We start from the raw sequence: 22098 nt of genomic DNA, 5'->3' as shown, positions 1-22098 counted from the left end.
AAGAGATGCCACCTTTTCCCTCCATAACGCAAAGTATCCTTCTATGGTAGTTTAAGCCAAGTGTAATTGTTTCTCATACTATATAGCCTGTAGTACAAATGCGTATTAGAACAGCTCTGAGAAAATAATCCAAAACAAACCTGCTAAACCTTAACGTGATAATCAGTTATACATGACTGAGCTAAATCTATTTCTTTATCATGTCAATAACATATTTTTATTTATGTATTATTCCTCGGAGGAAGGGTGGGATAAAAATGCAACAGCTTGCTGGAGACAGCTAGAGTATATGGTCAGAGAAAACCACTTCAAGTGCCAACAGATTCTTGAAAGTTAATAGTAGACCATCAATTACTTAGGAAGTTTTCAAAATGATATTTGTTTAGGGTTGTGGGGCCTAATGGTGTTTGGATGTGAGCTTGCAAATTAATCATATCTCAGATCTGGGAGGGGATCATGTTCATTCTTAGAAATGTAACTTTGGCAGGTCAACACTTAGGACCCTGCACTGTATTCTGTACCAAAGAGGAAAAACTGGAGTTCATTCAGAACAGAAAAACAGAAATGACTAGTATGCTGAAAAGGAATGATTTATTAGGGGGCTGGAAACCAAATCTGATTTTTAAAAATGTATATTTTGGCTAAGCTTTGATGAGGGCGTTGACTGCAGCATCTGCAAAGATTTGAGGGACAAATGACAGAATAAAGTGTGAGGAAGGGAGGAAGAAGAAGAAGAAGAAATAACAACAACAATAACAACAATAATAATAATACAGGAAAATAAGCCACTATGGGGCAAAAAGAATTCTGGCTTCAGATCTTTTAGTGTTGATATGAAATGTAGTGGAAACTACAAGTAAATAGACTTGATGTGCTTGTCACACTTTTAGAAACCAGCAGAGTTATATCAGCTAATAAATTCTCCCCCTTCATTCCAAAGCTATGCACTTGTATGCAGGGCTTTTTTTCTGGAAAAAGAGGTGCCAAAACTCTCAAGAGGGAAATGAAGAAGAAACACACAGTTGTCCCTCATGAACATTTAAACATTTTTTTAGAATCTTGTTTCCACAAAGAGGTTCTGGAACACCTTTCTACCACGTTCTCCCAGAAAAAAAGCCCTGCTTGTATGTACTATAGACAGACCAACAGTCATACAAAGGCAACAAACAAAAAGTTTAAGAAGGCTCAATCAGAGAATCAAACATGCCTCTAAAGCAGCATTTCCCAGACTCTAGATAACTGATGAGCACTGTCTTGTATTCTTAGAACGGGTGGCACACTTCACATTTACACCCAAAGAATCAAGGAAAAGGAAGAATTACTCATGTTGCAAAAGCCCACCCACCAACTATATTTCTGTATGAGCCACTCTTCCAAAAATTATCTCCTTCTAGATCAGTGGCTCATGCAGAGATACAACAGGCCAGCCTTTTCTGAGAATGGGATTTTGCTAAACCTTGCCTCAAAGGTCATTCTGAAAACTATTCCTACCCAATAGCCAGGGGAAACAATGACTGATTCCCAGGCATAGGTTGACTGGAAGGAGGCAGAATTAGAACAAGTACCTAACTGTAGAGAGATGCAGCAAGCAGCCTATTTCTGCTGTGCCTCTGAATCAGAGAGTGAGCAAACAAACCAATCACACCATCTGTCTTGACCTGTGGATTCCTCCCAGTGTAAAGTCCAAAAAAAAAATAATTGTTCTTACGATTTTACTACGCTGCTCACTAGGGTTGCCAAGTCCAATTCAAGAAATATCTGGGGACTTTGGGGGGTGGAGCCAGGAGACACTGGGGGCGGAGCCAGGAGCAAGGGTGTGACAAGCATAATTGAACAAGGGAGTTCTGGCCATCACATTTAAAGGGACAGCACATCTTTTAGAATGCCTTCCTTCCATAGAAAATAATGAAGGATAGGGGCACCTTCTTTTTGGGCTCATAGAATTAGACCCCCTGGTCCAATCTTTTTGAAACTTGGGAGGTATTTTGGGGAGAGGCACTAGATGCTATACTGAAAATTTGGCGCCTCTACCTCAAAAAAACAGCCCCCCCCCGAGCCCCTGACACCCGCGGATCAATTCCCCATCATTCCTGGAGGTACATAATGGCTATGGGGGTGGAGCTTCCCCCGCCGGCCAGCTGGCTGGGGGAGGGGGGAAGCCTGTAAAACCAGGGGATCCCCCGCTGGGACCTGGGGATTGGGAAGCCTACTGCTCACCCTCACTGCCTTCAGATTAGTAATATACTGAGTTTTGTAAAAACAAACAAAGAAAGCTTCTCCATCAAGTTCCTCAACCAAAGTGTGGGAGGAGGCACAGTTTATGTAAAACCTTGCAGATGGACAGTCATGTGCCTGACGTACAGGGCTTTATTTGTAGCAGGAACTCCTTTGAATATTAGGCCACACACCCCTGATGTAGCCAATCTGTGCTATGCCCTTGTCAATGTCATAAGGGTTGGAGGAGGGTGTTTTGTGTAAACTGATGTTGCTGGGCACAGTGAAGCTGTGGAGGATGGCAACAGTTGTGGTATGTTTACAAGGTGCATTGTTCTCTACAAACAAAACTTGTTTGAACAGAGTGGCTGATGGACTGGGTAGGGTGAAGTGGGTAGGGTTTCCAGCCTCTAGGTGGGGCCTGGAGATCTCCTGCTTTTACAACTGATCTCCAGCTGGCAGTAGGGCTGCCAGGTTCCCGAGCTGGGCAGGGGTTCTACTGTCCTGGAGGTTCTCAGCCCACCGGCCCACCTGAAAGTGATGTCATTGCATCAAGCGACATCATGCACCAGCCGCTCTAGGAGTGTCTGGCAAAACTCTATGGTTTTCCCGGACGCTCTAGCAATTTGGGAAGAAAACTCTATGGTGCCGTGGAGAACTCTATGGTACCGTGGAGAACTGGCAGAGATCAGTTCCCTTGGAGAAAATGGCTGCTTTGAAGGACGAACTCTGTGGCATTGTACCATACTGAGGTCTCTCCTTTCCCCAAACCCCTCCCTCTCCTGGATCCACCCCCAGAGTCTCCAGGTATTTTCCAGCACAGACCTGGCAACCCTAGCTTCATGTGTCCGCATAACATGCACACCATCAGCAAGATTAATAGGTTTAAATTTGAGTAAATTGAGGCAGAAAGATCCCATAAGAAGCAGAAACCACTACAAAAACTCAATTTGATCTGAGCACTTCATGTGTTCTTATATCTCTGCTACCTAATCTTAAATAGGTACACACATGGCCCGGCCCAACAAGGTCTCATTTATGTCATATTGGCCCTTCATAACAAATGAGGTTGACACCCCTGCCCTAGGCTGATCCTGCACTTAGCAGGGGGTTGGACTAGATGGCCTATTTGGCCCCTTCCAATTCTGAATTTAAAAAATGATCTAGTTACTCGTGAAAATGCTGGATTAGATTTTTGTTTCTTCAAGGGAGGAAAACTCCCTGTAAAATCTGTTCTCGCCAAGGAGGCAGACTTTCATCAATGGTGCTCAGCTGCCATCTAGTGGAGATCAAATAACCTTTTAAAAACTTAGGACCTCAAGGATGAGGTGATGGCCACTGCATTAGAGTCCAACCGGGAATCAAAGATCAGCCTCCTGGGGACTTCATTAAGTCCTCATGGGGTTTTCAAGGCAATAACAAGCAGTAGTGGTTTGCTATTGCCTTCCTCTTCAAAGCAGCCCCTCTCTTCCTTGGTGGTCTCCCCTTCCAAGTACTGGCCCTGCTTAGCTTCTGCTTTTAAAATTAGCAGCCTCCACTCAGCTGCTTCAAAGCTCTAGGAAGGCTGGTTGTGGGTTGAATTCTTCCATACATCTGTAGTATGAATTTCTGTGCCTGCACGTCAGTTTCAATAATAACCCAGACAAAAACGAGCAGACTGGATCCACTTGGAATTATAAACCACAGGGCCTTTTTTAAAAAAACAGGAACACACAGGAATGCAGTTCCTGCTGGCATGGTGTCAGGGGGCGTAGCCTAATATGCAAAGGAGTTCCTGCTGGGCTTTTCCTACCAAAAAAGCCCTGATAAACCACAATAGCTCAATGGAACCTCCATCCATACTCAGAGGCAAAAGACCTGTGAATATTTGGGAGTGAGACAAAGTATTGTGTTCATTTTGAGGCAGCACAATTTAAGAAGGATATAGACAAGCTGAAATGTGTCCAGAGAGGGCAGCGAAGATAGTGAGGGGTTGGGAGACCAAGTCCTATGAAGAAAAGTTGAAGGAGCCGGGTATGTTTAGCCTGGAGAGGAGATGACTGAGAGGTGATATGATCACCACCAGCACAAATACCAAAGAACTGGGGCCTGGCCATCACAGTGCCTATATATAAGAAAGGAATAATACTGACCTGAACTTCAGGCCAATAAGTCTTTTAAATGCCTTTTGCAAATATATCAAGCATTGATGCCTGAAGCTGTGCAAATGGTTAGAACAAGAAAACCCATTAGAAATTAAACAGGCAGGATTCACTCAAGGCTACTCAACTTTAGACCATTATTTGGTCTCAGATCAGGGGTGCCAAACGCAGCCCAGGGGCCGAATAAGGCCCCTGCAGGGCTCCTATCAGACCCTGAGCAACCGACTGTCATCTGCTTCCTTCTCCCTCTCTCTTGCTTCCTTCTGCATAACAGCTTGCTTTGCAAGGTTTGCTCAATTGCAAACATGCTAACATTTTAAGCAAATTTTAAGGTTTTTAAGGCATGTTTTAAAGTTTGTTTTTTTTAAAAAAAAATTTAATTGTGTTTGTCTGTGTCCTTTCTAAAGTTTATATATCTGCTACCTAATCTTCAACAGGTACACACATAGCCTGGCCCAGCATGGCCTGGCCCCACCCGACATGGCCCAGCCCAACAAGGTATCATTTATATCAAATCTGGCCCTCATGATGAGTTCGACACCCCTGTTAGATTATCTTGCCCACAAATATACAAAGTCAGCAAAGGGTAATCTATATGCTGCTTTTGTGGATCTCAAGGCAGCTTTTGATACTGTTTCAAGATGAAGACTATGAGCAAAGCTGGAAGAGACATCAATAGATAAAAGGTTGCTATACTTGATAATTAAACTATTTTGAAAATAACAATCTTCAAATAAGATATACTCAGGATGGTAAACTATCTAATAAAATCCCAGTACAAAAGGGAGTCAGACAAGGTTGTCTGCTTGCACCCTTTCTATTTAATATATATGTGAACTCTGATTCAATGTCTGCATACAATGGACACCCACACCCCTAGTTTATTGGGAGGAAAAAGGGTTTTGATCTTGATGTACGCAGACAATGCAGTTCTTTTGTCACAAACTAAAGCTGGCCTAAAATGTCCCTTTAAAAAATTCAGTGAATAACGTGATATTGAACGGTTATCAATCAACTATTTAAAAACTACAATTTTACATCAAAGTTAACAGCATTGACCAGGCCAAAACCTTTCAGTATCTAGGAGTCATTTTTACATACAATGCCAGCTTTAAGACACTTACAATTGCATCAGCAAACACTGCAGAAAAGCGTGCTAATGCTATCAGATTTTTTAGGAAAGTGGACTCAGGTTTTATACCTGCAGCTCTAAAATTATTCCAAGCAAAAACTTTTATATGGGTCACAAATTGGTTTAACTGCTATTGTGAAGATATTAGAAACGGCACAATTGAAATGTCTTAGGGCTTTCTTTAATGCGCCTATATGTACTTTGAACGCTATCCGAAGGCAAGAAACAGGCCTTCCCAGAGTAGAGTTTAAAAGATAGGAATATGCAATTTACTTCTGGTTAAGGATACATTGTAAGAGCCCCGTGGTGCAGAGTGGTAAAGCTGCAGTACTGCAGTCTGAACTCTCTGCTCACAACTTGAGTTCGATCCCGGCAGAAGCTGGTTTCAGGTAGCCGGCTTCAGGTTGACTCAGCCTTCCATCCATCCAAGGTCGGTAAAATGAGTACCCAGCTTGCTGGGGGGAGAGTGTAAGAGACTGAGGAAGGCAATGGCAAACCACCCCGTAAAAAGTCTGCCGTGAAAGAAAGCAACGTCACCTCAGAGTCAGAAACGACTGGTGCTTGCACAGGGGACTACCTTTACTTTTAAGGATACATTTAAACCCAAAGGGTTTAATATACCCTTTTTCCTAGCCTCTGAACCTTACCCCATATGGTCTATAAGGATAATTGATAAAGTTAGAATGATTAGGTTGAATCCAGAAGAGCTTTTTGACATGAGTTCCAGTGGGAACTCATTTGCATACTAGGCCACACTTCCTGACACCACCATTGTTTCACACAGGGCTTTTTTTGTAGAAAAAGCCCAGCAGGAAGTTATTTGCATATTAGGCCACACCCCCTGACATCAAGCCAGCCAGAACTGCATTTCTGTATGTTCCTGCTCAAAAAAGGCCCTGGTTTTGAATAAAGCAAAGGCTCTGGTATTACAAAGATTGAGCAATATTGCAGGGGTGGCCAACGTTAGCTCTCCAGATGTTTTTTGCCTACAGCTCCCATCAGCCCCAGCCAGCATGGCCAATGGCAGGGACTTATGGGAGTTGTAGGCAAAAAACATCTTGAGAGCTACTGTTGGCCACCCCTGCAATATTGAATTGCAAAATGATGTAGCAATGCTTCCCGTTAACTACAGTAGTTTGAAAATGTGGCTGAATTATGCAACAGCCCCACATCTCTCGAATATCAAATTTGTACCACTAAAGTATTATAAGAATTTTAGGTCTGAAGTACACTGGATAGCTCTTAGAAGATACGCAGAAACTTTTAACTTATGCAGTAGCAAAATTCTTTACTATAGTAATTAGAAAGTGGAAATGTTTGGAATGATCAAAAGTTTTTAGCGTTCTGAGTTGTAGAAATGTAAAATGGTCTTAAGAAATGTTCTGAACTTATGTTGGTCTTTGACTGTAATAAATTTTTACCGACTGACTGACATCTTCAATACTTAAAGGGCCGTCATATAGAGGATGGTGCAGAGTTGTTTTCTGTTGCCTCAGAAGGTCAGGCCAAAACCAATGAGTTGAAATTAAACTGAAAGAGTTTTCAGCTAAGCTTTAGGAAGAACTTCCTGACAGAACGTTTCCTCAGTGGAACAGGCTTGCTTGGGAGGTGACAGGTTTTGAAACAGAGGCTAGGTGGCCATCTGACAGCAATGCTGATCCGGTGAACTTAGTGCATATGCATTCTTGTCACTAAGGCACATTCACATAAGTGCACACGAAAGAATCATGCAGTGTGCAGTCTGCAAGGAACACTAAAATCTGGACTCTAACCATTACAATCTGGTGGGAGGGGCTTTTTCACCAGCAAGTGTGAACCAGGCTGAATACAGAATACACTCAGTGGAGGTAGGCTGTTGGGTCATAATCCTTGGTAGGAAATAGGACTATAACAGTCACAGGACGTCCAGGAGTGTGCTTTTGCAAGGAAAGAAGGCTGAAGCCCTTTTCTAACATTTATTGTATTATCTTGCTTTTACTTCCCTGTCTTCTACCTTTGTAATTCATTTTTGCACTGTTCATTTGTCACACCTTTGTTAATTTGTCACACATTTATTAAGCCAAACTTAACATAGAATAAACGCTGGATGTTTGAGACTTTAGAGCCGCAAGGAAGAAAAATAGATGGGGAGGAAGAGGTGGAAAGAAAGCAACGTTTAACTTTAAATGCATTCTCCAAGCTGCCAGCCAACAGGGTAGTGGGTGAAAGAGCCACATGAGGCCACCTTTGTTGTATTCCGTCTCTAAACTTTCGTGCGCACATGTCCATTTTGTCAAACAGGATGGAATCAGACTTGCCCAAGGCTTTCTTTGAGCAGGAACGCAATTCCAGCTGGCTTGGCATCCGGGGGTTATTGGCCTAACGTGCAAATTAATTCCTGATTGGCTTTTTGGTTAAAAAAGCCCTGTGCGAAGCAATGGTGATGCCAGGAGGTGTGGCATGATAATATGCAGATATGTTCCTGCTGGGCTGGACTTGCCCGTCTGTATACGGTCTTAAAGGTGCTCTAACTTGGACTCCAACTTTGTCACCTGCCTTTGAGTAAATTCCCGCGTTGCAACGAGGCTTCCCTCCGCCCGATCAGAAGCCTCTTTCCTGTTCCCTTCCCACGTTCTCTGATTGGGGGGCTAGTTGCACCGCCTACTCCGCCGCCGCCTCTGATTAGACCAGGGGAAAGCCGAGCCAATCAGAGTCTGCGTACGCCACTTTAGGATTGATTGGCAAACGCACGAGCCAATTGGTGCATTGCTATTCCGCATGGGACGTTCAACGTTGCTGTTAGCATCTACAGTTCACGTGTCTCGCTGAGTCGTTTGCATTTAGGAGGCGGAGGTGTTGCTTTGGGAAGGTAGGGGGTTTTTTTCCCTTTCCTTTTGAGATATACATGCTCAGATTCTTATCCAGAGATGTGCTGAGGGATTAACCTTGCCTGGCTATTCAGCTGCTAATCAGCAAATACCCCCCCACCAAAAAAAATCTGGGGATTTACAGTTGTCAATGGTGTGGGAAGGCCACTCGGTACGTGCCCAGGCATAGTCTTTGCATAACATATGGAGTAAGTTCTGCTAGATTTCAGGGTTGAACCAAAACCCAGAGCATAGTTTGGGTTGATACAGTACAGTTTGGTTTGGTGGTTAAGTGCACGGACATTTATCTGGGAGAACCGGGTTTGATTCCCCACTCCTCCACTTGCACCTGCTGGAATGGCCTTGGATCAGCCATATTTCTCGCAGGAGTTGTCCTTGAAAGGGCAGCTGCTGCAAGAGCTCTCTCAGCCCCACCCACCTCACAGGGTGTCTGTTGGGAGGGGGGGAGGTAAAGGAGATTGTGACCGCTCTGAGATTCAAAGTATAGGGCGGGATATAACTCCAATATCTTCTTCTATATCATGTTCTCCCTGCAAGACTACTCGCTGGTGTGGGGAAAAGCTAGAAGGGTAAACAGTTACATGCACAAAGACTGTGTGGCCCTTTGAAAATTTTGGGTTATAATATTAAGAGAGCACCAGCTGTCTTTCTGGTGGGATTACAAATGGAAAGCTTTCCGAAGCAAGACAGAACATTATTGTGGTATTTGCTTTCAGCTGCGAGAACATTGTATGCGCAAATGTGGAAGCAAGACAGAATACCTGAAAATGGGACTGGGTCTTAAAGGTTCTTAACTGGAGTGAAATGGACAAACTTACTAGAATCTTAAAAGACAACAACTTGGAGAAGTTTAAAGAAGACTGGAGTAAATTTCAAAGTTATGTGGAAATACAATGGAGGGTGAAGAGTCATTTAGTGGTTTATGACAACATTAACTGAAATTTAAATGATAAAGAAGAATCGTGATTAATGAATTAGTAGAATATAGTTACATGGTAATTATGCATATGTGAGTTAAGATAAAACGAAGATAGTTGGAATTCCGGAGTTGATTTTATAACTTTGGGTTTTGTGTTTTGTGTTTAATAAGCATTAAGTGAATTATAGAGAAAGGGTTGGGGAAAGATAACTCTCTGTGTAAAAATTTTATAATGGTGAAAAGATATTTAGTAGTGTATGACAACATTAATTGAACTTTTAATGATAAAGAGGTATTGTGCTATTGTGATAAAAGTATTAGTAGAACATAGCTACTTGGTAAATATATATATATGAGAGTTAAGATAAGACTAAGATAGAAGGAACTCTGGAACTGAATTAATAATTATGAGTGTTGTGTTTAATAAGTGCTAAGTGATTATTAGAGAGAAGGTTAGTGAATTATATATATATATATATATTTCTTCTTCTCTAAAGATTCTATAATTGTGAATTTACCTTTAATATGCTTTTAATTTGTTTTAAGTACCGGCGGAGGTCATGAATAAGAGTGGGGGGGGGGAGGAAAATATGTAATGTATTGGAGAAGTATATTTGAATTTGAATAGATGAATGTATTTCAATATATTGCAAAATAAAAGTTTGGTTACCAAAAAAAGAGAGATTTGCAGGGATTGGGAGCCTGGTTCCAATCACAGCTACCCAACAGGTGCAAAACAGACACTTTGTGTGTGTGGGGGGGGGGGGGTTAAGTGCTGTCAAGTTGCCTTCTGACTTAGGTGACTATGAATTGGGGGCCTCCAGAATGTCCCGCCGAGGGCCGTGGCTTCCTTTATAGGTCAATCCAGCTCATGCTTCCTTTGGCTGTTCTAAGCATTATTGTCTTTCTCCAATCCCACGTTTCAGTCATTTGTAGATAAAGGAACTTCTCAGAAGTTGCAGTGCTTTTTTGTGACAGTTCTGAATCTACCCAAGAGGAGGTTTTTAAATCTCAATTTGAATCCACACCAGTACCAAAACCTTTGCTTATCCATTCCCCAGTGAAATCTGAAAAGGGACTCCTGTCAACTGTTCCGATTTCATAGAGCTGATCGTTCTTTTTTCTCTTCTGTTTTTTCAGGGACATGCCCACATGTGTGCTGTGCAGAAACCTGTGCCTAGCTGTTGAAGATGGTTTCATTAAGAGTGCTCCCACTGGATCCAGGAGATGAAGGCACACAGAGGTGCCGATTGGGGCCTGCTGCTTTCTCCTGCCTGGGTGCCAAGCTAGGCTCGCTGGTTAAGATCACCCTGCCCACTGGCATTTGCCTGTGTACAGCCTGGCCTCGTCATGACTTGGCTGATGGCTACTTGCAATTCGACCTCAAGTGTCGAAGTCGCACTGTCAAGATGAACCATTTATGGAATCTCACTCTGAGCACCGACTGCTTGCAAATCCTGGAATGTCACAGGCTAAGAAAACTGACAGTCAGGGTGGTCCTTAAGAACCATGCCATGAAAAAATACACTCCGGAAGCCATGCTGCAGGAATTGGCCAAAGAGCTACTGCGAAATGCTTGTGTTTCCATTTTTCAAGTTGTTTCATTCAGCCCAGTTCTGGGCAATCCAGTGGCATGCATTGAAATATTGTCTATGGAGCCTGCCACAGAAGAAGCTGGTTTAGTGACTGTCAAAACTAATGTCTGTGTTAAAGAGGTGGTTACGCTAGACTGGTATAACCTTTTGGTAGAAGACAGTTCAAAAACTCTAGTGGCTGGCATGGAGGATATCAGCAGGTCATTGAAAGAGATGATTGACTTGCCTTTACGCTTTCCAAAAACCTTCCAGAAGCTAGGCCTTTCTGTCCCAAGAGGAGTGCTTCTGGTAGGGCCTCCAGGTGTGGGTAAGACAATTTGTGTCAAAGCAGTCACTAAAGAAGTGGGCGCTTGTCTTCTTTGCATTAATGGCCCTGTTGTGTATGGTCCGAGACCTGGTGAAAGCGAGGAGAACTTGCGACGTGCGTTTGAACAAGCCAGAGAAATGTCCAGTGAAGGACCAACAGTCCTCTTTATCGATGAAATTGATGCCTTGTGCCCCAAACGAGAAAGTTCAAATAATGCTCCTGAAAATCGTCTGGTGGCTCAATTGCTAACTCTTATTGATGGGATTGATGAAAGAAGCCAGGTGGTGATCATAGCAGCAACAAACAGGCCTGATGCTCTAGACCCTGCCCTGAGAAGGCCGGGCAGAATTGACCGTGAGGTAGTTATGTCTCATTTCTGACTGTGTGGTTTCCATTTGGTGTTTTGTTTCGGCAGGACGTGAGAGAGAGTATGATCCACTAGAGATCTGGGGACACCTCCTTTTGGCTTCAGTCAATTAGCAGATTCCCTCAAAGGACTGTAAGAGCAGTAGTTCTTGAAAGAAAATTCTTTGTTACCTCATCCTTTCTCAGAAACAAAGTTACATTGTTGGCATTCACTTTACAATTAAATGAGTTTGAACCTAGTTTAGTTTAAATTTACAGTGTGGACAATTATATGCCACTGTAGGGTGGAATACAAGATAATGATAGTTAATCAGCAATGCCCTTATTGTTTTATCTGATAAACATCAGAGAGGGGCAAGGAACAGCGGTCTTCCTCTGGAGGAGGAGAGATTTCCATCAGAAGATCCTTCAGGCAAAAACTTCAGGTTTTTAAAATCTAGATCATCTGAATGACACTTAGGCCCGGCTTTCAACATAGAGACCAACTGAGGTTTTGTTACAAGTAAATTAAGCTCTGACTTGCCTAGGATTAAACCAAGTGATAAAAATACAGCAACATGTTTCTGGTCGTTTTTCCTTCTGGCTGCTTTCAGGTGATCATTGGGACACCAACCGTTTCACAGAGGAAATCCATTCTGCAGCTGATTACTTCTGGCATGCCTGTGTCCAGCGACGTCAGTTTGCTTGAGCTTGCAGAAATAACAACAGGTTACGTCGGAGCTGACCTCACGGCGCTCTGCAGAGAAGCTGCCCTGCAGGCTATGTTTCGTGCTTCTTCGGTATGAATCCCATTTCGAGCAGCAGCCCTAAGCCTGTTACCTGTGTTTACTTCTTTGACCACCAAACCTCTTTTGTTTTGAGTTAATTACTCAGGTGCTTCATCCGTGATCAGCATGTTGAATGTCCTTGCGCCAAGCACAAGCACATCTTTTGTGGAATTGTGCCAGTGCACTAGCATGGAGGGAGTGCAGAGGAGAGCAGTGAGGAAGATCAGGGGCCTGGAGTCCCTCTGAGGAAAGGCAAAGGACCTGGGAATGTTCAGGCTGGAGAAGAGGAGGCTGAAGGGGGAGACAGGATTGCTCTCTTTTAAGTATTTGAAGGGCTGTCACTTAGACAAGGGCAGGGAGCTACTCCTGTTGGCAGCAGAAAAGAAGACTTGCAATAATGGGTTTAAATTAAGGGCAGGACGGTACTGGCTAGATATTAGGGGAAACTTTTTTTTTTTTACAGTAGGCCAAGGGTGGCCAACGGTAGCTCTCCAGATGTTTTTTGCCTACAACTCCCATCAGCCCCAGCCAGCATGGCCGATGGCTGGGGCTGATGGGAGTTGTAGGCAAAAAACATCTGGAGAGCTACCATTGGCCACCCCTGCAGTAGGCATTGTTCAGCAGTAGAATCAAGTTTTCTAGGGAGGTTGTGAGCTCCCTCTTACTGGCAGTCTTTAAGCAGCAGCCTGACAAACACAGTGATTCTATGATTTTATGTGCTACAGCATTTTGTGTCTGTAGAATCAACGTGTAAGAGTTAGTACTTTGATTGCTCACAGGTAAGTGACTTCCAAACTTCTAAGAAAATGAACAGCAATCCAGAATGCCCCTGATTCATATCCCATTTCTGCCTCACTCATTACATGCCCTTAGCCAAGGCAGTCTCTCTGCCTTGCTGCATTTTCCCTATCTCCCTATCTCGCATTTTCCCTATCTCTCTGTCTCTTCCTCTCAAGGCTGTTGTAAGGATTGCAACACTTTTTGACTTTGAAATAAATGCCTATAACCTTTGTTATTTTTGTATTTCTTCAGGAATCAGTTAATGCAGTCAACATGTCAGACTTCTATGAAGCACTGAAAAAGATTCGGCCATCCTCTTTTCGAAGCAGCATCGGTCTATCGGACTTTAAGCCTGTCACCTGGGATCAGATTGGGGGGCTCGGAAATGTGAAGCTGAAGTTAAAGCAGGTAGGGTACCACAGCAGGCTCTTTGCTGCTTCTTCTTCTGACTACTTCTTTTACTCTGAAATGTTGTCTTAATGCCTGTAAACTTTGTATTCCTCATGCTGCAGGAGACCTGATGGATGCTGTTCATGAGCAGGAATTGTACTCAGATCTCCCTGCTCCTCTGCTTTCCAAATTCACTAACACTGGATATTAACTTCCTTACTGATATTCGGTACAGTTCCAGTGCTGTTTGGTTTTGAACATCTTTTAATAAAAAACAAGTAGGGAAAGCTGCTGTCTCTCTTTGTCTCTCAGATTCCGTTCCTTCCCGAGCCCCAATCTTGCAGAGTTGCTTTAATTTAAGCATTGAGGAGACTGTTTCTGAAGAATTTTGAACCTTCTAGGAGCTATGTAAATGCAAGAATTATTATGAATTGCAATAATCGAACATTGCAATAATCGATCCCAACAGCAGATCTGGTCAGTATTTGGATGGGAGACCTTCAAGGAACAGCGGGGTCATGACACAGAGTCAGCCACTGGCAAACAGCCTCTGAATGTCTCTGGCCTTGAAAAGCCCATTGGGTCACCATAAGATAGCAGTGACTTGACAGGGGAAAAAAATGTATTCACCTGTCTGAACACTGGATGTTCAACTTTTATGCTAGCTACTGTCCTATAGAATCTGGGGTAGGGTGGGGACTATACAGTTACTTTATATATTTGTTAAAAATCTTCTCCCATGCTTACAAAGACGTTTACAGGTTCAAGTTGTTTAGGCCTGGGAAGAAACGCAAGAAAGACTGCAGTCCTCTGTAGATTGTGGGGCCTATGTGTGCCTGAGAGGCAGAGGGCAGTCACCAGTACGAAGGCTCAAAAGTGTGTTGGCTTATACAACATAACCACAATACAAAAATATCTTGCCCAAAATGCCGTCAGTTCATTGAATGACTAAATTTATCTGTACCCAACACACATTATATAAAAGTTATATCAAAAGCCAGAGCTGGTTTGGATCCTAAAAGGTGCCCACAAACACTTTTCATTCCATTTGAAAACAATATACATAAGCAGACAGCAGACAGACATGCACACGCAGGTATGCAAATAGATAAACTGCTACTTGGATGTAATGACATAAAGCAACAGTATTTTGTAACAAGAGGTACAAAATAACATCTTTGCAGCAAACCTTCAGTCTCAGAATTGAATAATGAAGCCTGCAAGTCACTACGCTTCTCCTGGTGTACTTCACATTTTGGGGCCCCCTTTCTCAAGGTTGAAGGCTTTCTTTTTTGAAACCTCAAATCTTGTCAACAATCTCCTGGCCAGCTGCTCAGTCTTTCACTTGATGGAAAGATATTTTTGTATTGTGGTTACTCGTAGGCCACAGAAGTTTGTTTGTTTTTTAGTTTTGTACAACACAACAGCAAGAGAAACTGATGGGAGTTTCCGCTTTTTTTTTTTAACAGAGCATTGAATGGCCCATAAAATTCCCTGAAGCTTTTGTTAGGATGGGGCTGGCCCGCCCAAAGGGTATCCTTTTGTACGGACCATCGGGATGTGCCAAAACAACCCTTGTGAAAGCTGCAGCCACGAGCTGCCACTGCTCCTTTCTGTCCGTGAGCAGTGCTGATCTTTTCTCACCTTATGTGGGCGACTCGGAGAAGATTTTGTCCCAGGTTTGATTTTTGTTGTCTTAATCCATGAGAAAATATTTATATAGTCATTCCGACACTTTCATTTGCAAGAACTGTAGGTTCAGAAGTGAAACCAAACCATAGTATGGAGCTACAAAACAGTCCTGCAAGAGGCTTGCTTTTGTGAGCTCTGTTCAAGAACTATCATCTTCTAAGTAATTTCTAAGTTTTGCTGGCCGTGACATCAGAAGTGGTAAGCAGTGCTTTCCACTAGCCCTTCAAAGCAGGATTTCAGACCGGGAACAAATAATTGATTAGAATCTTAATTTGCAGGACTAGTACAGAATCAGAGAGTACCAATTTAGATATTACATCAAACTACCTTTTGCTGAAATTGATTAATGGGCAGATGAGCAGAGATGAAAAGGTAGAGGAGGGGTCTTATGAGCCCCAGGATTTTAAAAAACTCTTCCAGGTAGCAAAGGGTTAATTTTTTTGTTTTAGTGCACCAAGTGATGGTTTAATAATATGTCTGAATCCAGCCATTATCTCATCCTCTGAAAATCATCCTTTCAGTCAAGGAATGTTAAGTTAGATTATCTGGGGGCTGATACTAACTAGCATCATTGAACTATTTTTCTCATTTATGCTTTTGGTATTAGAGATGCTGCTAAAAACATGGGTCGAAGGAAGCATAGCTAAAATTAGTTTTCTTTGACTTTATCATTAAAAAATGCAGGACAAAGTGTACTTACTTAAAAACTTGAAAGCAAGGATATACAAAATGTCCATTTTATCTCATTTTCTAATCTGCCTCAAGGTCTTTCACCAAGCAAGAGCTAATTCTCCGGCAATAGTGTTTCTGGATGAGATTGATTCTATCCTGGGTTCTCGATCAGTTGGTAAAACGGGACATGGTGTCCAGGAAAGAGTTCTTTCTGTCCTCCTCAATGAATTGGATGGCATCGGACTTAAGGTCACCGAGAGAAGAGGAAGAAAAGCAGAGATGGATGGCGACTGTCAAGAACAAATTAAAAACAATAAAGAGGTATCTCCGTGTGTGATCATGTAGAAATAGCTACTTTAAAAAATCTTTTCCCTTTGGTGTAGTGGTTAAGTGGTCGGACTCTTATCTGGGAGAACTGAGTTTGATTCCCCACTCCTCCACTTGCAGCTGCTGGAATGGCCTTAAGTCAGCCATAGCTCTCGTAGGAGTTGTCCTTGAAAGGGCAGCTGCTGTGAGAGCCCTCTTAGCCCCACACACCTCTCTGGGTGTCTGTTGGGGGGGGGAGAAGATATAGGAGATTGTAAGCCACTCTGAGTCTCTGATTCAGAGAGAAGGGTGGGATATAAATCTGCCGTCTTCTTAGAATCAGCGTTGGAAGGGACCTCCAGGGTCATCTAGTCCAACCCCTTGCGCACTGCAAGAAACTCACAAATACTTCCCCCTAAATTCACAGGATCTTCATTGCTGTCAGATGGCCATCTAGCCTCTGTTCAAAAACCTCCATGGAAGGAGAGCCCACCACGTCCTGAGGAAGCCTGTTCCATTGAGGAATTGCTCTAACTGTCAGGAAGTTCTTCCTAATGTTGAGCCAGAAACTCTTTTAATTTAATTTCAACGCATTGGTTCTGGTCCTACCTTCTGGGGCTACAGAAAACAATTCTGTACCATCCTCTATATGGCAGCCCTTCAAGTACTTGAAGATGGTGATCATATCACCTCTCAGCCGCCTCCACTCCAGGCTAAACATCCACAACTTCCTCAACCTTTCCCCATAGGACCTGGTCTCCAGACCCCTCACCATCTTCATTGCCCTCCTCTGGACCTGTTCCAACTTGTCTATATCCTTCTTAAAATGTGGTGCCCAAAACTGAACACAATACTCCAGGTGAGGTCTTACCAGAGCAAAGTAAAGCGATACCATCACTTCATGTGATCTGGACACTATACTTCTGTTGATACAGCCCAGAATTGCATTTGCCTTGCCTTTTTCTTCTTCTTTATAGAGGAACAACTCATTGTTTCCTAAAGCTGAAGCAGCTGTGGCATAAGCAGAATCTAGAGCCATAAAAGGCTACTAAGGCGTCTTTAGTGAAACAAGGCTGGCCCTGTTTCCAGCAGAGAGACACCCGTCTAAACCCCTTGACTTCCATGGACTTAGAATATAATTCACTTTAGGACTATACCGTTCATGTTGAACTGCCATTCCTTTTCTTTTGAAATGCCATGGTTAATCCTGGATTCAGAAGCATTGCTTTTCTTGAAATGTGCATAGTTTTATCACCCTGGGCAGAATGCGGTTAGTTCTGTGGCTATTTTTTTTTCTCCTTTATATACTGTAAAGAGTCTGGTGTAACTTTAGGAATATGCAGGATATAAATGGAATGCATGAATGGATATTTATTTCATTAGTCTAAATTTGTACCTTCTTACTAGTTGGAACTTCAGGAGGTTTTCAACAAAGATGTCATGGTTGTTGCTGCAACAAATAGACCGGACATGTTGGATGATGCCTTGTTGCGTCCTGGGCGGTTGGACAGGATTATCTATGTTCCTCCTCCTGATCAGAAGGTACAGTATCAATCAATGAATGTTTATTACAATCCAAGATCAAAAGTCAAAATCGGAATAATAGATAGACATATACATTGAATACATGTCATCAAGGCTTTTTTTGTAGCAGGAACTACTTTGCATATTAGGCCACACACCCCCAAGGTAGCCAATCCTCCAAGAGCTTACAGGGGTTTTTAGTACAGGGCCTACTGTAAGCTCCAGGAGGATTGGCTACATCAGAGGTGTGGCCTAATATGTAAAGGAGTTCCTGCTACAAAAATAGCCCTGCATGTCATAAATATATAAAGACATATTAACATAAAATGTAGTTCTTAATTAAAATTTGTTAAAACAGAAGCCGTGTTCTTCTGCCTAATTAAACATGCCAAGGCACAAATTCTAGCTACTTTAAAAGTTATTTCATTACAATGATCACCAAGAAGGAGTGAAATATAGAATTGATTAGACACACCAGAATAATTGTGTGTAAGTGAATGTTCCAGTAAAACCGACAGTATAAGAGGACATGCTCAATTGTTTCTGCCGTACTGGAATGAGATGGACAGAAATATTTCATACAGGATCCAATCATATCTCCCATCAAGAAGGGTAGATGGAAGAAATCTAAAACTCATACATAACTGAACCAAAGGAATATATGATTCCAAATACAGGGTGGTAAACATAGAAAGGTATATTACTTATAGTTTGTGTGTCATTTGGTAACTAATCATTCTAAATGTTTGATAAGATTGCAACTTTGAAGTGACTGTTGATATTCAAGCTATGTTCCTAGGAAACTTGAAATTCCTTTAAAAGTTATCAGGAATATCTGTAATGGAAGATATGCAGATTTCCTTGAATTGCAGCTGCTTCATCAGCTAAAGAGAAGGTTGAGACTGCTCTAAAATCAGGCCTTGCAGGCTTAGCCATTGTCAGATATTAACCGAGAATGTTAGAGAGGATATATCCAGAATCCTTTGTAATGCACTAAGATTGCATTTGGGTTGGGGTGCTGCTGTGTATCTTTGCTACACAGTAGTTAGAGAAGAATTGCCAAGACAGATATTCAGGTCACTGTGGAGGCAGATACTAAGCAACATTTGAGAGTATGACAGAATTTTGTTTTATCTTTGTATATCTCCTCATTTGCTTTTCTAGTCTTCTGGAACATACTCTAAAGTAGTAACTGTACAATATTGCACTCATGCACCCAAGTGCTATTTATGTTTACTGAGAAAGTCCCATTTAAGTCTTATTCCTAAGTAAAATCAAATTCATAAGGCTATTTTGAGCCTTTCTCCTGCCATCATTGTACATGTATGAAAAATAAAAACACAGTTTTGTGCTCTTCTGCCTGCTTCCTGATTTGACTAAATTGACATACATGAAGGATAATCTACAATTGCATTTTAGCACTGCTGTATTTTACAGCATGCATGTGATTTCATTTTGAATATGTGTAGAATTGCAGCATTTGCCCTGTAAAGAATACACACATAGCTCTGTCTTTTGCCTTCTGCAATAGGGAAGGCTTTCTATTTTGAGAATCTGCACTGAAAGAATTCCTATAGATTCTGAGGTGTCCCTAGAAGATATAGCAGCCCGAGCTAATCTGTTTTCTGGAGCTGATCTTGAAAATCTCTGTAAGGAGGTAAGGCAAGATTTCTTCTCTTAAATTCTCAGTGACTTATAATTTCATATTATGCATTCATTTCTGGAGTAAGCCTAGAGTGTCTCATGACTTTGTGAAACAGCACTGCAAACAGTGTGATGTTGCGACTTTTTTTGTAGGGAAGTCTGCTGGCAACATACCTTGTTACAGCTCCCAAACTAAGAGTTCTGGTGTTCTCTGCCTCTTCTTAAAAGACCCTACAAGATAGGTCAGCAATTGCTGGATTACAGGTGCTTCTGCAAAAATTAATGGCATGTCTTCATTTCTTCCCTGTGGGGCAAAATAACAGAGGCTAGGGTTCCCATTCTTTTCTTGGGATAAAAGAGGATGAGGGGTGACTACCTCTCTTCCCCTACAGTGCTCTTTATCACATTATCATACCCGCCTGAACAGAGAAGCTATTGAGAGTTACAAACACCAGCACAATTTTAACAGAAAGGAAGAAGGCATTTTCATCCACCAATCTTTTGTACCCAGCTCTGCAAAACACCCTACAGACTATAAATTGCAGAAAGTCGCAGACTATAAATTGCAGAAAGTCACAGAACAACCAATACATTCCACAGAACAATCAGCACAGTCAACAACCATCTTCCTTATCTTCACACCCCTTCCAACCCTCACAGCAGTTAACACAGAACAATAGTCACATTCAACAGCCAGTTTCCTTATCACTACCCTTCCAGGAAGCCCCACCAAACAATGGGCACATCCACAAACCAATTGCCCTTTCACCACACCCCCTCCAGCCTAGAAATAGCAGCTCTCCAGCAGCCCTGGCCCCACTCAATGCACAGCAGCCAAGAAGGTCAGAGCGCCTGCTCCGGCTGCAACGCCACTGAGGATGTTCTCCGCAGCTGAGAACGAAACGTCTGGAAGGAAAACTTTCTCCAGTAGAACACGGCACTTGAGCCTGAAAGATTCTACAAACCCTTGTGTTCTTTCTATTTTGAGAAATTTTAATTTTATTAAGGAATAGAACTAGGAGACGTACCAAAAAAACCTTAAAGCCATCACAGACATCAAACAAAATACAACACAAAGAACAAGAAAAAACAAAAAGGCTTCCAGTTTCCCTGGAATATATATAATTATAATTTTGATTAGAAAATTTTCCTTGTTTAACTATACAAACAAAAACTCTCTCTTTTTATGTCCACTCTCCAGTGCACTTTCCATGCTCAGCTTTTACAGCATGTGTACCCATCTGAGGCTAGATGGGAGGCAACCCCAGAAATGGCCTTCTCAGTCATGGGACTGAAACTTGGCAACTTCCTTCCCTGGGAGGTTTATTTGCCTCTCTATTGCCATCGGCTGCCAGAAAGCAAAGGGGTTTTTTTGTCTGGTGTTTCCTCATTAGCTCTTATAAGACCCCCCCCCCCCCCCGCCGCCGCCAGTCTTTTGGGTGTTTTTAATGTTTGTTTTAACATTCACCACCATGGGCACTCTGATTTGGGTGGAAAGGTGGCATAGAAATGTTTGAAATAAACATGTAGGAAAGGAGATCACAACTATGCCAGATGTCAACTGCAAACGACAGACACACAGTTTGTTTGTTCAAGCGTTATCCATTTTCTTTTCTCTTTTAGGCTGCTTTATTGGCGCTGCAGGAGAACCAAATTGAAGCAACAGCTGTGAAACACAAACATTTTGTGATGTCATTTGAGACAGTGAAACCATCATTAACACCCAAAGAGTTGGAATTTTATGAAAGATTATTTACAAAACATAAATGGCCTTTGTAAAGCAACAAGAAGAGAAAAACTTGTACTCTGCATTTCTGTAATCAAACCCAATCAAAGATCTATAAAGAAAAGTAACTTAGAAGGATCTATTATAGGAGTTCTGCCAAGGCTGTGCAATATATTACAGCGGTTCTGCCCAGACTACAATAGAACTCTGTACTTGTACTGACATGCGAGAGAATTTCTGTTGACGTTAGCAACCAATCAGTACTGTGAACTGGAAAACCACTTTCCCTTGTCCTTGGTCCTGAAGGGGAAAAGAATCTTCATCTCCCGGAAAGTAAAAATACAGATCCCCAGCAAGCCTACTCCAGTTTTTACATATGCCCCCCACTGTTTCTAAGATTGCGATTCTAAAGCTTATGCCTTAAAACCAATTAGATGTGGAGCTAGTGAGGGAAGATGATCACTGTATTCACCAGAATCCCAGGAGAGGCACATATGTTGTCAAGCCACTCAAGAAGAGTAACCATAACTTTATCAGATTCCATGTATGTCTATGAGAGAGAGTAAAACTGAATAAACGAACAAGTTGTGGAAGATGCCATAATGCATGGAATCAAGGAAATCAAGGAATCAAGCACTCATGTTGGCTACTTTCCAGTCCTCTGATTTTGGAAAAGTCTTGCCCAAATGAGGAACAAAAAAACTGGCAAAACAAAGTTTATAATAAAAAAAAGAGAAAACTTGAGCAGATTGCTTAAAAATATTAATATCTCCTTTGCCTGAATTGCTTTTTTAACAGTTTGAATATTACTGTGAAGATGCCATAATGCATGGAATCAAGGAAACTATAGCACTCATGTTGGCTACTTTCCAGTCCTCTGATTTTGGAAAAGTCTTGCTCAAATGAGGAACAAAAAAATTGGCAAAACAAAATTTATAATAAAAAAAAAGAAAACTTGAGGAGCAGATTGCTTAAAAATATTAATATCTCCTTTGCCTGAATTGCTTTTTTAATAGTATGAATATTAAACTCTTAATAAAAATATGTAATCCCTAA

The 22098-nt window shown here is 42.0% G+C and overlaps 1 protein-coding gene across 2 annotated transcripts; it reads left to right on the top strand.

Annotated features, from left to right (window-relative positions):
• The first annotated feature begins 8222 nt into the window (after positions 1-8222).
• On the top strand, positions 8223-21804 carry AFG2B (AFG2 AAA ATPase homolog B). 2 transcript variants are annotated; one of them, XM_060260088.1, is made up of 9 exons: positions 8223-8335; positions 10414-11534; positions 12135-12320; positions 13341-13496; positions 14948-15157; positions 15936-16163; positions 17556-17690; positions 19204-19329; positions 20940-21804. In XM_060260088.1, the coding sequence occupies exons 2-9, from the start codon at positions 10464-10466 to the stop codon at positions 21093-21095; spliced, it is 2268 nt and encodes a 755-aa protein (XP_060116071.1). In that variant the 5' UTR covers positions 8223-8335; positions 10414-10463; the 3' UTR covers positions 21096-21804. The 2 variants fall into 2 exon arrangements, with proteins under 2 accessions (XP_060116071.1, XP_060116072.1); XM_060260089.1 differs by having other exon boundaries at positions 8318-8542.
• Positions 21805-22098: the final 294 nt, after the last annotated feature.

Source organism: Heteronotia binoei, chromosome 19 (assembly GCF_032191835.1).
Source record: "Heteronotia binoei isolate CCM8104 ecotype False Entrance Well chromosome 19, APGP_CSIRO_Hbin_v1, whole genome shotgun sequence".
Lineage (NCBI taxonomy): Eukaryota > Metazoa > Chordata > Lepidosauria > Squamata > Gekkonidae > Heteronotia > Heteronotia binoei.
The sequence above is the reverse complement of the archived record's forward strand: the minus strand, read 5'-3'. Positions and strand labels throughout refer to the sequence as shown.